Source organism: Herpailurus yagouaroundi, unplaced genomic scaffold, assembly GCF_014898765.1.
Source record: "Herpailurus yagouaroundi ecotype Mexico unplaced genomic scaffold, PumYag 182, whole genome shotgun sequence".
Taxonomy (NCBI): domain Eukaryota; kingdom Metazoa; phylum Chordata; class Mammalia; order Carnivora; family Felidae; genus Herpailurus; species Herpailurus yagouaroundi.
In genome coordinates, this window is record NW_024412413.1 from 31,470,738 (window position 1) to 31,486,736 (window position 15,999).

The following is a 15,999-nucleotide window of genomic DNA, read 5'->3' on the forward strand; positions in this document are numbered from 1 at the left end:
CCTTGATATTGTAAATAATTTTTCAGAAAATGTCGTCTGTGGTCCATATGTGTCAACATTAACCAAGTCAGATAACCTTCTGTGGGTTTTCTTTTCTTTTTCCTCCTACCTATTTTGGAGACGACACGGACTTGTATTGCTGTCCCAAAACAACGCTCAACAGAAGAACCAGTTTTCCAAATATTCCAAACAGAGATAGGTCAAGAGTACGTTATGGCAACAGGTGGGGCCAACCACACACAGCATGAGAGCAAACCTCTAGCATGGATATGCCGTGTTCACCACTGTACTGTTTTCCTTACAGGGAAGGCCACAAATCCCACAGAAGACTCCAGCATACAATGGGCAGTCATGGCATTACCAGCGTGCTTTTCTCTTGTAATCGGATTTGCTTTTGGAGCCTTCTACTGGAAGGTAAGGGTTGCTACTCTTTTTATTTCTTGATCAAAACTTCCTGAACTTCAGATGTTTATTTGCTCATACTACATTTACATAAATGATTAACAAGCCACCCCTTTTCTGAGAAAAGATCCTACCTTAATTTAGTCTCAATAAAATCTAAATCTTAAGGCTTTGCCCTCATTCCTTATCATGCTTTGGAGAAAACCCCTCTATCTGAAAATGTACATCTAAAGGGCTCCTGTGTGACTCAGTCGGTAAAACGTCCGACTTTGGCTCAGGTCATGATCTCATGGCCCTTGAGTTCGAGCCCCGCATCGGACTCTGTACTGACAGCTCAGAGCCTGGAGCCTGCTTAGGATTCTGTGTCCCTCTCTCTGTCTTTCTGCTCCTCCCCTGTTCACACTCTGTCTCTCTGCCCCTCCCTCCCTCCCTCCCTCCCTCTCTCTCTCTCTCAAGAATAAAGAAATGTTAAAAAAAATTGTTTTTAAATGTACACTTAAGAAATGATAACTGGTTTTAATAGCCTGAACTAAATGTAAAAAGGAAGAAATAGACTGAAAAACATATGATGCACTTAAAGCCAAACAGAAATGTCATTTGTATTATCTGCTATTTTGGATTTTTCTTCTTTTGTTCTCTTCTTACAGAAACCTGTCTCAGATTTTAAAATGTGCTAAATCATTACGATTCAACTTTTTGAAATGTCTTTTGAATTTGATTACCATTTAAATCTTTGTTTCTTCGTTGCTTTTTCACCTCCAACACCCTGAAAATGTTAAGTCGCTAATACGGTGCATTTTTCATAACTTTTTATTGTAGAAATATTTTACATGCTGGGAAACAAAACCCTGATGTTGGAGTTATTGACATAAAGATCAAAGTAGAGACCATTTACCTCTTGAATATTATACTGTCCGTTGATGTTTCTACAATCTATGTCCTTGTTCTTTTCCCAGAAGAAACAACCGAATCTCACAAGGACAGTTGAAAATATACAGATTAACGAAGAGGATAATGAGATAAGGTATTTTGTTTTGCTAAATATGTGCATAAGTAGGCTTGACATTGCCATTTCACTTGCCCTGCACGTGCTTATACATCTTTTAACAACTTGTTTGCTCTCAGTGGTAGCTCCCATTGCATATCTGCAGTCTTTATCCACACTTCCTACCTCTCACACTTGCTTCAGTCCTACATCTCTGCTTCCCTATAGAATATACCTTCACGTGGTCCTCGTGACTCCTCTTAAGGTATCAATATTGGCTGTCTCAGCTCTATTTCTGTACTCAGCAGAATCTTGCTTAAACTGCCCGTCATGGGGCTCTGGAGGCACACTTGTGCATAATCTCCATGTCCACACTAGCAACCAGGACATGCTCATTCTTCTGTCCGTCTCTTAGCGCTTTGGAAACCTCTTCATCCACCCCTTTATGATGTCTTTGCTGAGCTGCGGCAGGATCTTCCCCTTCGCCCTTCTAAACTGCACCTGCAACCCTGGTTCATAAGGTTACTTCCTAGTCAGGATACTTGAGTGACTTTTCTCTTGCATACTTCATGTATTTGACTTCCCTTACCCCATATTGCTCCAGCACTAGTACCTTGATTTACCCCCCGTTTATAGTTTTCGTTTGGCATGTTACTTTCTCTCGTATCATGCCTTCGTATATACAGATACACCTATGAAGTACAGATAGGCATGTTTAGTATGTGTATTTGCATATGCGAGAGAGAGAATTTTTTTAAACAACTTGGGGAAGACTGTGTTGAGGTCTTCCTTCTTCCCTTTAGAATTACTGATGAAGATAAACTTTCCACTCAGTTTTGCCATCTTTTGTTACTGTATTTACAGAAAAAAAAAAAAAACAAAACCTACCTTTTACAATGCCCAGATCATGGTGTACCTCAGAATCTCTGTCCAAAAGCAAATAAGCATTTTTCTTGTTGTTTTTCAGTATGCTGCAAGAAAAAGAGAGAGAGTTTCAAGAGGTGTAATTGTGGCTTATATCAACACTGTTACTTTTGTGCCTTGGTAAGTTTTTAGAATTTAAGCTGAAAGATTAAACAAGAACCCTACAGAATCTTAGATGCGAAAATTTAGAAACAAAATTTATTAAGTTGACTATTAAACTGATGGTGGTGTGGTAACTGAAGCTGTTATAATGAATTAGATGTGCACAATGCAGTCATGTGTGTTCTTACATTTTGAAAGGCAAACAGTGATTAGTCGTTCTGATTACTGGATTCATCCTGTGTGGAAGGGATACAAAAAATTAACAGTCAAGTGTTTACTATTTTTGAGGCCAGAAAATAAGTTAACCAAGGGGAATAGAACAAATTAGGACTAAAATAAGATAATATTAATAGAGGAAGTAAAAATAAGACTAATTTCAGTTAGGCGTGACTACCATAACGTAATAGAAAAAAGTAACTCATTTGTTAGATGCTGTAAACAAGTGCATGCCACAAATCTTTCCTTGCTATCTTAAGGAAAAGGATAAATGATCAAAATAGCTTGTAAATCAGGAGAAGAAAGTTGTCAAGGTAAAGGGCCACCGGCCCCATGACTGTCCAGAGCCAGGATGCAGTAAACCTACACCAGAAACAGATACCTGATGTTCATACCTCCTCTCCTATCTACTCTCACAGCTGCTGAGTGGCAGACCCTGGATTAGTGTGGGGGACGGGGAGGGCACGGGGGAGGGCACCCTGAATGGCACCCACCTGAGCCAACGTCAGTTCTGCCCTTCTCATTTCTACTTGTGCTAACAGGCTGTTAGTTTTGTTACGGCCACCGGATCTCGACACATTGATCACAGTGGTGTATGAATGTCCTCTCATCCTCCTGAGTCTTCAGTTCTTTCCCTGCTCTCCCTCATGGTCAGAAGATCACCCACTTTCTGGGGTTATGAGATACATGGTCTGTGGTGAGCTTCGCCTTTTCTTTGTAGATCACTGTCCTTCCAGCTTCATTTCTGTCCCAGATTGAGATTTCTCTCCAGAGAGCTTTTTGCCTTCTCCAGGAGCTCACTCTGATAGTTGGAAAACGTTTTCCAACAGTCCCAAATAAGATGATACAATAACAATGTCGCATATTTCTCTAACATTTTAACCCTGCTATTACACAGACTTCATTTCAGCCTTTAATTGTGCTCTGGATCACCATATCCAAACCATAAATAGCACTTTTTTTCCCCCCTGCTCACGATCTTACCTCCTCTCTAAGGTCATGTTTTCTGTCAAATAATGTTAATGAATAGACCTTTCATTCAATACTTTTTATTTTCTGGAGCAGTACTCTCCAAGTTGAAATCCTAGCTTTCTAAGAAAAATAATTCCTCTGCCCTTCAACCCCAACATGAGCTGACTGTTGCTTTCCTGTCTGCCATTTCAGTTCCCTTAAGCTAGACATCCAGAAACCACACATTAAATAGTTAATTGAGTCTTAAAGGCTCAAGTAATGTCCTGGTTGGTTTTGGATTGCATCGCTGGAATCCTGTTTTGGCACACAGGTCTTTAATCATGTGGTTTCTAATTGTGGTATTTGCCCTATGACGTTTGGAGAATGGATTATGATGGGAAAACCCAGGGCACCTGTTTAGGCATTTGAAAACAACCATGGTCAAGCAATTTCTGCATATGTCTGCTAGTCAGGGAACATTCAGGGATAGGAATTGAGCCTGTTCTGCTGTATCTCCTCATAGCAACTCAGCTTGTTGCCTATGTGTTGTAGACTCAAACCAAATACTTGTTGAATGACAGAGTGAATAAATCCTGAATGAAAGTTTAATCACTGGTAAGGAAGATAGTTCTTCTGAAGTAGGGTTTTTTATGTGCAAGATGAGTAAATTGTAGAGACCTGCTATAAAACATTATGCCCCTAGTTAACAATGCTACATTGTGTACTTAAATATGTGGTGAGAGGATAGATCTCACATTAAGTGTTCGTACCTCAATAAAATAAATTTTTAAAAATCTTTAAGAAGGGGAAGTAGGATTTATTTTTATCATGTAGGGGTGTGTGTGTGTGCGTGTGTATTTAACTTATTGATTTGGGTCAATAGGAAAGTAAAGCGTCCAAAGGGGAAATATAGTCATGAGAAATGACTATTTTTCTTAAAATGTAAAATGTTGTTCATGTATACATTCAATCACATTAGGTTTAAAAAGAAGCTCTGGATCATTTAGAAATAAACTCCTCACACATTATTGAGTAGTCAATGTGAAATGGATAAGGAATGAACTGGCATTCTCCTTCATAAATATCTTACTCATCAGGTGTGCAAATCTCTCCAAGACTCAGATACCACCACCTCCAAAAAGCTGACTTCCCAAATTTATAGCCTTCTAATCCTATGTCATATGACATGTAATACTCATGTAATATTAACACATTAATAGGACTTCACAGTTACTTTTATAGTTATTTTGTGTCCACTGCTAAACCATAAGCTCTTACAGGGCAAGGTTTGTTTCTGAGTTTCATTTTGGAATCCCACCAAACTCTATAACATCTACTTTGTGCATACAGTAATGAATAAATATTTGTTAGAGGACAAATGGAGAAGATGAGAATCTCAGAAAATTGCAATAATATGAGAATAAAATTTATGAAAATAAAAACAAAAATAGACCTGGAAAGGATAGGAAAAAGAAAGACAAAAGAGCCAGGTTTCATCATGAATCTGCAGACTCCAAAGTGTGAATATGTAGGTATCATTTGTTACCATTTACTGAGTACCCACTGTGTAGAGTAAAAGCCTTTTGCTTGTCCCTATACCAACAGAGGTTTAAGGCCTGATGAAGAACTTTGTAATTTGGGGAGAGGATTGTGGTGAAGGAAGGGTTTGGGAGAGCAGAATAGGATGCAGTAAGAGGAAATTTGCTGAGAAATAAGAAAGCCGTAGTAAAAAGTACCAAGATAGAAATGTAATATGCAGTTGTTGTTATATATTTTAAATATTAGATATGATTTGGATTATAGTCATTTTCTTGGTTAACAAGGAAGGGGAAATTACAGGGAATGACTCAGATTTATTGCAAGGATTTCTCCCTCAAGTGGAAGTTTCACCAGCTAAAAAAAATGAAGACACATATTGGAATACTAGAACAAAAAGTGGAATAATTCTTCAAATGAAATAACCTGTAATTGGAAAATGAAAAGAGGAAAGGTTTGATATTTTGAAAACAAGGAAATAACATGGAATATAAGGTAATGAACTAGAAACAAAAGAAACCGGTGCTAAGAGAAAATATACTAATCTATATAAACAGTTTAAAATCGACTTAGTTGACTAGCTGATGCCAAGTATTCATAAGTGGCATTCCACAAGAATTTTTCATTTATTAGCTTGTGTGTAGCAGTTTGAGAAAGAAAGAAAAGAGTATATTATAGGAAAATTTTCACTCTTAATTCTTCCCACAAATATGATTTCAACACACTCTAGTAGATACATTGTTGGATGCAAATATAGCCTACTTGTGTCCTTAAATTGCTTATAGCCTACCAAAGGAAGTAAGACATATGCATAATAACCTATTTTTAAAAGCAAACTAGAAGTTTGCAAAGTTAAAACAATGAAAGGAGCTTACAAGGAAAATGCAATAAGAGAACAAAGGCACTGATTATGGTTGTACAGGATGTGTCCTTGACTCAGAGATATAGATGGTGATATGTATGGATAGACCTCTTAGAACTGTAGTATGCAGGGGCGCCTGGGTGGCTCAGTTGGTTAGGCGGCCGACTTCGGCTCAGGTCATGATCTCACGGTCCGTGAGTTCGAGCCCCGCGTCGGGCTCTGTGCTGACAGCTCAGAGCCTGGAGCCTGTTTCAGATTCTGTGTCTCCCTCTCTCTGACCCTCCCCCGTTCATGCTTTGTCTCTCTCTGTCTCAAAAATAAATATATGTTAAAAAAAAATTAAAAAAAACCTGTAGTATGCACACCCATAAACAGTTGCTTTATCTGAAAGGAGAAAGAAATCACTAGCAATAGGAGAAAGGCTTCATCATGTAGGTGATGGAGGTGGCATTTATACTGAGCTAGATCTTGGATGACTGGTAACATTTTAATAGCAATAGGGAAGGGGAAATCCAGACACTGCAATTGGTATAAACTAAGAGAGGCCAAAAGTACAGAGAAAGTGTTCCAGAGTCCATTTGTACAGTTGGACTACAGTGGGAGGTCACACATGAAGGGCTGAAATGCTGAGAAGCAAGGATGTGGGCATCAGTTTGAAAAATTACAAATACGGACGTGTACTCTATTGAGTAATGTAAGGAGCTATGGGAGGGCTTCAAAAAGATGTGAGTAATACAGTCAAAACCGAGTATGATGAAAGTAATGAAATGTTGGTGTGGCCGGATGAGTGGAAGCAGTGAACTGGAGTCAGGCAGTCCACCTAGGAGGCCAATCTTCCAAACAGATGTGAGAGAATGATGACGTAAACTGGGGTGAGGGCCATGGAAATAGGAAAGCATGGATCTGTTTGGAGATATGCAGTGAAATAATCAACACATTCTAGTTACTGATGGAATGTGAGGCTTGACATCACAGGTAGTACTCAAGGATAATTTGGAGCCTATGAGACTAACCAGATGGCGGTGCCATTAAAAGGAAATAAGAGAAGGAGTTGTGAATAAATATTGATGGGGGCAAATGTCTTAGACTGGAAATTCAAAGAACAGTCAGGGCTGGAGGTAATAGATTTGGGGTTTGGGAGTCATCTACAAAGAATTTTAATTGAGACCTTGGAAGAAGGACTGCATCACTGAGAAGGCCCTGTGTGGTTGACAGTAAATAACATGAGTTTGTAGACACTCATTTGTCAGTGTTATTGAGACACCCCAGCATGGTAAGTGTTGAAAGTAATTTTGGGAGGTCCTGGGTGGCTCAGCCAGTTGGGCATCCGACTCTTGATTTCATCTCAGGTCATGATCTCATGGGTCATGGGTTTGAGCCCTGCATGAGGCTCTGTGCTGCCAGTGCAGTCTGGGATTCTGCCCTTAGCCCCACTTTCTCTCTCAAATAAACTTAAACTTATTACAAGTAGGCTGGTGGAGAGATTCATAAAAGAAACACAACCTGGACATTTCCTGCAGATCTGGGCTAAGATAGGTGATAATAGATCCTAGATTTGGAATATGGGTAACGTTGAGTCAAATTTTTATCATTTGGCACAGACAGGATTTGCCAAGATCTCTGACTCTTTACCAGATATTTCTTAAGAATTTCAGAGGATTTGCTTTTGAGCTCTTTCTGAGGACACACACCTAGAGGATAAGAAGGGATCAGACTTGGGTTCAGGCCATGGCTCTGCAAATAGTTAAGCTGTAGGTTATTGGATGGGTCAGTTGTCTTTTAACCCCTGTTTTTTCAAGTTCTAGTAAGGGGATAATAAGACTCACCCTGCTTATTTCATGAGGTGGTTGCAAGGATCCCAAGGTATCATTATAAAAATTGTTGTTTTGTTTTATGGGAAAACTGTTGTCAACCTTCAAGTTTATTTTCTTTGCTAAGAGACCTGGGAACAAAACTAGAAATAGATTTCCAATCTTCTCTACTTAAGTTTAGAATTTCAAGCTATTCCTTTTTTAAAAAATATATCCTTTTGTATTCTGTGTGATTCCCTTTTGGTTTTTTAACCAAGGCTTATTTTAAAAATATCATCTACTTATATATTTTGGATTTCTGAAGTTTTCTCTTAATTGTTTCTTAATTTTCCTCTTGGGATTTAATTCTCCTTTCCCAGATGCAGGTTCTATAGTTTCTAGAGTTCTCTGTTTGATAATTTGTCATAGTACAATTTGTAGTAAATTCATTTAGAGAGAGCGGAAAAAAATAGTGCACTTCTTACCATTTATACTGTGGAATTTTATGCAGTTTATATATAATCTTTGTGTTGATGTCAAATATTTAAAAACTGAGATATTTGAATTCAGGAAATAAGGACGAAGGGTATTGAGTAGGGAAGAAAAAGCAACATACACGGTTATTTAGGGGTGGTGACTGAAGATATTGTGAAGATACGATCTTTGAAAAAAATAAGTAGAGAGACTTAATGTGAAAGTTGAAAATCTAAAAGCTGTGTCCAAAGCTCAGTGGATTAGCACCAGCTCTGAAGAACTGAAACAATGTCTGGCTTTAATGTTTCAACAAGTATAAGTTATGTTAAGGCCAAATGAACCTCCCCAGAGACTTTGTCCGGATGTGATGCCAGGATCTCTTCCTTTTCTTGGCTGACAGTATTGAAAGCCCTCTTGCTGCTGCTGTTTCCTCAGTTGGGAGAAGTGATGGCTTAGCAGTTAAGATACTGGCATTGCTCAGTGACCAGAAGGCTGCTGTTTGTTGATGGTCTCTTATTAGCTTCTCCACCGATGTCTCCTTAATGCTACTGCATTTCTCTCTAGACACTGTCTTTGTCTTTCAAAAACCCTCTCCCCTCACCATGTATATATATACTACCTTTTCATAGCTTGGTTAGAGAAATTCAAGGCTGCAAAATAACCCTCTTACCACAAATGGAAACAATCTATAGTATGCAAATGGGTGTGAAGGCCACTGGGTATTCATTCATCCATCCTTATGTTCCAGGAATATTTACTGAATATTTCCTCTGCCAGGTATTATTCTAGGTGTTGGAGTACAGCAGTAAAAAAGATAGACAAAGGTCTCTGTCCTCATGGAGCTTACATTTTAATGAGAGGAGAGAGTCAAACAATGAGTAAGATCATTCAGATAATGTTAAATGTTACCAGGGAGGTCACGGAGAGTGACTAATCATTGCATCTAGGAAAAGATTTGTCAAGTTCTTGTAGCTTGTGTAAGTGAAGCTTGTATTTTAAGTATATTACTCATTCTGTAGTCCTATGAATTCAGCTATTGAGAATGGAAAGAAGGCAGAAAGCAGATACACCATAATCTCTCTCTTTTCTTTCCTCTCTAGGCGGGTAACAGTTCATGTTTGCTTCATAAATGAAGCAGCTTTAAACAAATTCATATTCTGTCTGGAGTAACAGACTGCATTTTTATCTGTTCTTGCTACCCATGACTCTATATGGATGATTCACAAATTGGAACAAAGTGTTTTACTGTGAAACTGGCACTGAATTAATCATCTATAAAGAAGACCTTGCATGGAGCAGGACTCTATTTTAAAGACCTGGGGGACTGGTGGTCTCATTTAGAACTTGGAACTGACGTTGGGAGAGAAAGCACGTGTCCCAGATTGCATGCACCATTTTGCATGCCTCCAGAAGTGTCTAATTGCTGAAAAGTCACATAGCTTTATTTTCAGTTACAACCTGCAGTTCATAGTAATCTTGGTCTTTGCAAGTAGATTTCATCCTGTATAGTGGGGATAATTTTTCTGAAATGAATCTAGAAAAAATGTTAAAAACAAAAACTCAACAGCATCAGCCAGTCTACATTTAGAAAGCAGTAGGAACAAAATGATTGGAGGAAGCAACATGTCAGCCTTGTAGCTGCTAATTAGTGGTCTGGGTCTGATCTTGGTCTCTTCTTGACATAAACCTATCTCCCACTAGACAAATGGACATGGTTAGCTGGATCTATCCATGCTTGGGAGTCAGTATTGTATTAGAACAATGATGACATCAATAAAATGGGAAAAAAAAAAACCTGAATGGGAGAAAATAATTGCAAGTCATATATCTGATAAGGGGCTAATAGCTAAATCTACCAAGAACTCCTACAATAATAGCAAAAAAAAAAAAAAAAAAAAAAAAAAGAAAAAAAAGAAAAAAACCTCTAACTTAAAAATGGAAAGATCTGAGTAGATGTTTTTCCAAAGAAGACCTGCAAATGGCCAACAGGTACATGAAAAGATGCTCACCATCAATCACCAGACCAATACAAATCAAAACCACAATGAGATATCCCTCATACCTGTTAGAATGGCTGTTATCAAAAAGATAAGAATTAAGAGGGAACCCTGTGCACTGTTGGTGGGACTGTATATTGGTGCAGTCGCTATGGGAAATTTTGAGTTTCCTCAAAAAAATTAAAATAGAACTGCCATGTTATCCAGCAGTTCCACTTCTGGGTATTTGAGGAAAATGAAAACACATTCTAAAAGATGTATAAGCCCCATGTTCATTGCATTATTATTTATAATAGCCAAGATATGGAAACAATGTAAGTGTCCATCAATAGATGAATAAAGAAAATGTGTTACGTGTGTGTGTATATAACACACGTATTATACATACAGTGGATTCCGCTCTACAAATGAAATCTTGCCATTTGTGACAACATGGCTGGAACTTGAGGGCATTATGCTAAGTGAAATAGGTCAGAATGAGAAATACCATATGATCTCTCTTCTATGTGGAATCTAAAAAAATTTTTTAAGTAAAAAAATTAAAAATACCAAGCTCAAAGATACAAAGGACAGATTGGTAGTTGCAAGGGATGGGGTGGTTGGGAGAAATGGATGAACTGGGTTGTTTTTGTTTTGGTTTGCTTTGGTTTAAGTAAGTTGAATAAAAATGTAAAAAAAAAAAAAAAACACCCCCCTAAAAAAAACATTGATGCCTTTGCAGAGAGGAGACTCTCCAAAGGAGTTATGGCCCAAAGAAGCCATGAACACTGAACAGCACGGTCACTGAGGAGGACATTTTGCACCCCTTTCCCCTACCACTTATAGAGTGTATAAATTGTGCTTGCAAAATATATTATGAAATGTTTATATTCTAAAACTATTACAGAGTTATGTAAAGGGACTTAAGAGAAATTGCTGAATGTATGAAGGTCTCATTTTCAATTTACATCATGAGAGAAACTAAAAATTATATTTAGTATCTAAGATTAGAAAACCACACCCACATGGTAATATGGGTATTGAAAATTAGGTTACTTGGCTTTTATAAGAATGAAAGGAATCAGGAAATTTTAGCTATTTCTCATATAATCACCATTATCAGTTTAAGGGATCCATTTATTTAAAATCAGGCACTCTATATTAATATTTATGAATTTAAAATAGCGAGCTTTATGTAGTTATGCATGTCAGTTTGCTGTTTAAAATGTGTGACAGCGTTTGTTGTATTAACAGTGAATTTGGTAAGAATTCTCAAGATGGACATCATGCTTTTAAACTAAAACTTGTAAGACATTTTGTGAATTTCCCTTGCCATTTTTTTTTAATAGTCGAACATCTGACTAAAGAAATGGTTTCTTGTGGTTTAAGATTCTTTCAGTAGATCATGAACATACAGATGAAGGGATCCAAAGCTTTCTATTATAACTTAATTCTTGTTATAACATTATTGTCATGTTCTACCCCCTCAGATGATCATTTTCAATGTAGTGATACAAAAGGGCATGAAAAACTGCTAGCTTTCCTTTATTTCAAAAGTCCAAGAATTTCTAGTATAGTTGGACTTCATGTTAAAAGAGGATCCAAATACAACTCCAGTGAAGCGGCTTTTGCACTTTTTTGTACCAAAAAGCCCAGATGATTTCTACGATCCCTTCCTTCTCTAAAGTGCTGGGCTTCCTCAGATGGTAGTCATTTCTCTAAGATACAACCCAGGTGTTTTGGGAAGATGCATTGACTTAGGCCCTTAAATATCCCATGGATCAAACGTTTAGTAATAAAACCAGCGATCAGTTTAATTGCTGAAAGGACCTGACTCTCAGTGTGTGGCTTTGATTTTTTTGAAGAAACTAGATATAAGTTAGTATGAGTTATGTGTGTAGGTCAGGTGTAGATTGAGAAGATTGATACTTCTCAATTTAATAGTTTATTTCACCAATGGTTTTGATTTTCTTAGCCATGAGAAAATTCTGTTTAATGAACTTGAGAGTACAATAAATGCACTTTTATTCTCAAAGGCAGGAGCTGGGTTTTAACACTCAAGGACATGGTCCTAATCAATAGAGTTAAATAACAAATTCAGCAAGTTATGAAATCTGGCATCATAGGCAAGGGGTGATATATTCTACCTAATTAAATGTATTAGTTCATTGAGAGTTACGTGAATTACCAATTTTTAAAACACTAAAGTTCAATAAAATGCATGAACAGTAGAAAAAGGCTGAACATGATTTTGGATGCTGGCTGCTTGAGAATTATATGTCATATCTGCTTTGAGATGAATGTGTGTGTACACACACATACATACACACACACACACACACATTTGCTTTATTTTATCTGATATGTGTGCTGAATATCCTTCAGAAATCATGGAAAACTCACAACTGATATTATCAATCATGAAATCACCTTTTAAATTGGTGCCATGTATCTGATATCTTTTGTAATGTTCCAAAATTGCCTTTTAAAATGATCTCAGAAGTCTGCAGATCCTAAATTATACTAAAAGCTTTGCACCTCTTTGGTAGAACACAAGTCTATAAAGAAACTGGCTCTGTGATAAATGGTGCCTGCCCAGTAATATCAAAGTGTTGCCGGATTTTGTATTATAATCTAACGTGCTTACCACACTGCCATTTTTTAATGAGTCAGAGACAAATTTCAGTTTTTTTCAATATGATAATAGAATAAGTACCCTATTCTCTTTAAAAAGAAGTATATGAAGAATGAAAACGTGTTTTTTAATGTAGTGTTTGCTTTTAGTAAGAATTAACACATTTAATTGAGTATGAAAGTACTTCGGGGAAACTTTGTGGCATATTTTGGTATTCTAATTCAACTGAGGTTTGAAATTAACAGAAAAATCCATTCATGATTTATGATTCATGGATATCTCAATATTTTTCTGCAGCTAGGTTTTGGTTTCAAAATGTAATTCCAATATGGGGCTTTTAGCCATTTCCCACGTATTCTTAGAAATTTTTCAAAAGACAGTTTGGCATAATGAGGCAGATGTTGGAAAAAAATTGTGAGAAACTTCTCTGCTGTTAACTGATATTGGTAAGTCACCTCTTTGGATCTCCATGTTTTATTTATGGTGAAGTTGGAGGTCACACCTTAGGTGTGAAACCTATTGATATCTGACTGACAAAGACAACAAAATAGATCTGAAACTATTCCATATGAGATATTCCATTCTGATCTGTGAATAAGCAATTTGAACACAAAAAGTCATTGCTATTCTTGTTTGTAATGTAAATAGGATCCATTAGTAAAAGTAAAATTCAATCTCCTATAGGGTGAATTGGGTAACCATTTACACAAGAGATGGCTTTTTCCTTTGCTTAAGTAAACATTTTTGGATCACCTCTGAAGAATGAAAACCACGAGTGCATTTTAGTCAGGAAGAGATACTATAAGATATGTGCAACATTTGGAAATGCACCAAAATAAGCATTTAAATGCTGTCATTTTATTAAAAGCTTAGAACAGAAATGTAAGATGCTTAAAGTTTTTGAGTGCCAAAAAATAATTTATAATCCATTTGGAAAGGGGTCATCCATAAATTTCATTTTAAAACTAGAAGGTGGGATAAGAATTTTAAAGTAAGCCAGCTTGTCTTTGAAACAGTATTGTTTTGTAAAATTGGCATTAAAATATAAACATTGAAATTCTAACTAGTTAATTTATGATATTTTATTGCACAAATTATGGTTTTGCTGCTTTAAGTCTGGAAATGCCTTTGTTACAAATAAAGTAATGGTACTTTTATTTCCTAACAAGATGTTTTAGAAATAATTTAAAGTGGATATTCATAATCCTAAAATGTTTCCTAAGCATTGTAAATTTATAACTGCCATCTCCAACTACATCCTTATGATGTTTTTAAAAATAAAATTGTTTTAAAAACATAGTATTTTCAACTACTTGATTTCTCAGCTATAAGGCTCAAAATTTTTCAATAAAATCCTATATTCTAAGGATTAATGTGTGATTATAGTGTCCATTTGTCGCTATTTTTTAAATTGATGGACTTGAAAAGTATTCAAACATTTAGATGGATGCATAGATACATTGCTAGTTCATTCATAGATTGGAGTTTGCATATTGTAATGTAAATGTATGTCAACACTATTCTAGTTTATTATGACTGAAGTGTAATTAAATAAAAAACGTTGTAAAATGTGATGTGTATGTGTATATACTATATGTGTACTTTTTAAACTAGGTATATGTCCTGACCCTTTTTTATACAGGTTTGAATTTGAAATTACATTATATATATACATATACTTTATTGTTCTAAATAAAGAATTTTATGCACTCTCATAAGTTTGCCTTGTCATTTGATATCAAGGTTATCACACATATTTAAAAAATGGTTGAGCATATAAGCTAAAATCTAGATTTTGTTATAATATGGACGTATTTACCGGTTACTAAAATAGGTAAGGTAATCGAAGAAGATAACACTGTTTGACCTCAAGAGGTTTCTAACTTGGTTGGGGAGAAGATCTGAAAACGACTATAATATTTATAAAACCACACTGAAGTTATTACCTAAGTATAAAGCTGAGGTCCAGTTAATGTCCTTAGAGCATGCAGAAAGGAGGAATGGATATAGACTACATGGGATTATGGAGGAGTTGGGTGTTTGGGCTAATAAGACTTACAAGGGTGAGACAAATTTTGACAGAGGAGAATTAGGCCCAGTCTGAGCAGCACCTTCCAAAGCAAGAAGCTATACAAGTTCTTATTCTATCAGATCAAATCAGTGCACCCAGAGTATATAATGCAAAAAGAGATACACAGAGAGATGAGAGCATGACCTTGAATGTCGGAACAAGGAGGGTAGACATTCTTAGGGGCCATGGGAAACCACTGTGTGTTTCTGAGAAGAGGAATGGCAAGATCAAACACCATGGTGGATAATGTGGTTTAGGCGATAAATCCTCATCCTGCTAACCTCTGGTCGGTATTTGACTTTTCAGACCCTAGCTTTATGACATAATATTTATTCACCCACCATTTCTTTTCAACTTCTTTGCTTATTCTGCCTTTTCTGTTCAGCCTTTGTATCGCAATTTCACCACTGTAAGCCTAGACAATTTTAATAACCTCCTAACTGATCACACATACCTAGCCCTTTTTCAGTCAGTTCCTCAAGTTAGAACAAATAATATGGAGACATCTGATATTTTTCTCTGGTTGGAACACTTAAATCGTTTCTCATTATTTTCAAAGGAAAACCCAAATGCCTTAACATGGCTTACAAGGCCCTCCTTGGTCCATCTCATAATTTTGGGGAAGGAGAGGAGATTGCTAATTGTTTTTACTTTTAAGCCATAAACCATGTGAGGGGTAGGACCATGAATATTTATAACACTATGTTCCCCAAATTTAATAAAGTGTGTAATGAAACAAAATTTTAACTGAATAGATACTACCTATTGTAATGTCTGATGTTATTTTCTATAACATTTTATTATGAACAGTTTGAAATATGTATAAAAATACAGTAGTGTAATGTAACCCCATGTAACCATAGCCTAGGTTCAACTTTACTCAACTACAGAATGATCTTGTATCTAAGTCTATCTATACTCTTTATCCACTCCCCCTTTCATATTACTTTTAGGCCAATACCCAAAAATATTTGATCTGTAAATATGTATTTCTAAATTAAAAAAAAAACCCATGATATACTTGCCACACTTAAGAAAAATGAACAATTCCTTAATATTAGAGTCAGTAAGTATT

General features: G+C 36.4%; 1 protein-coding gene across 4 annotated transcripts in view; it reads left to right on the forward strand.

Moving 5' to 3' along the window:
* KITLG (KIT ligand) overlaps nucleotides 1-14,568 on the forward strand; it is an 86,128-nt gene extending 71,560 nt beyond the window's left edge. For 3 of the 4 annotated variants that reach the window (XR_005795394.1, XR_005795393.1, XR_005795392.1), the window contains exons 7-11: nucleotides 305-414; nucleotides 1,359-1,426; nucleotides 2,355-2,431; nucleotides 9,343-10,231; nucleotides 10,961-14,568. Coding sequence is in view for 1 of the 4 variants with exons in the window: in XM_040491264.1 (XP_040347198.1) it covers nucleotides 305-414; nucleotides 1,359-1,426; nucleotides 2,355-2,394 (218 nt within the window). In the remaining 3 variants the exon portion in view is untranslated. The remainder of the gene's footprint in view (nucleotides 1-304; nucleotides 415-1,358; nucleotides 1,427-2,354; nucleotides 2,432-9,342; nucleotides 10,232-10,960) is intronic. The other variant, XM_040491264.1, reaches the window with a different exon arrangement.
* Nucleotides 14,569-15,999: the final 1,431 nt, after the last annotated feature.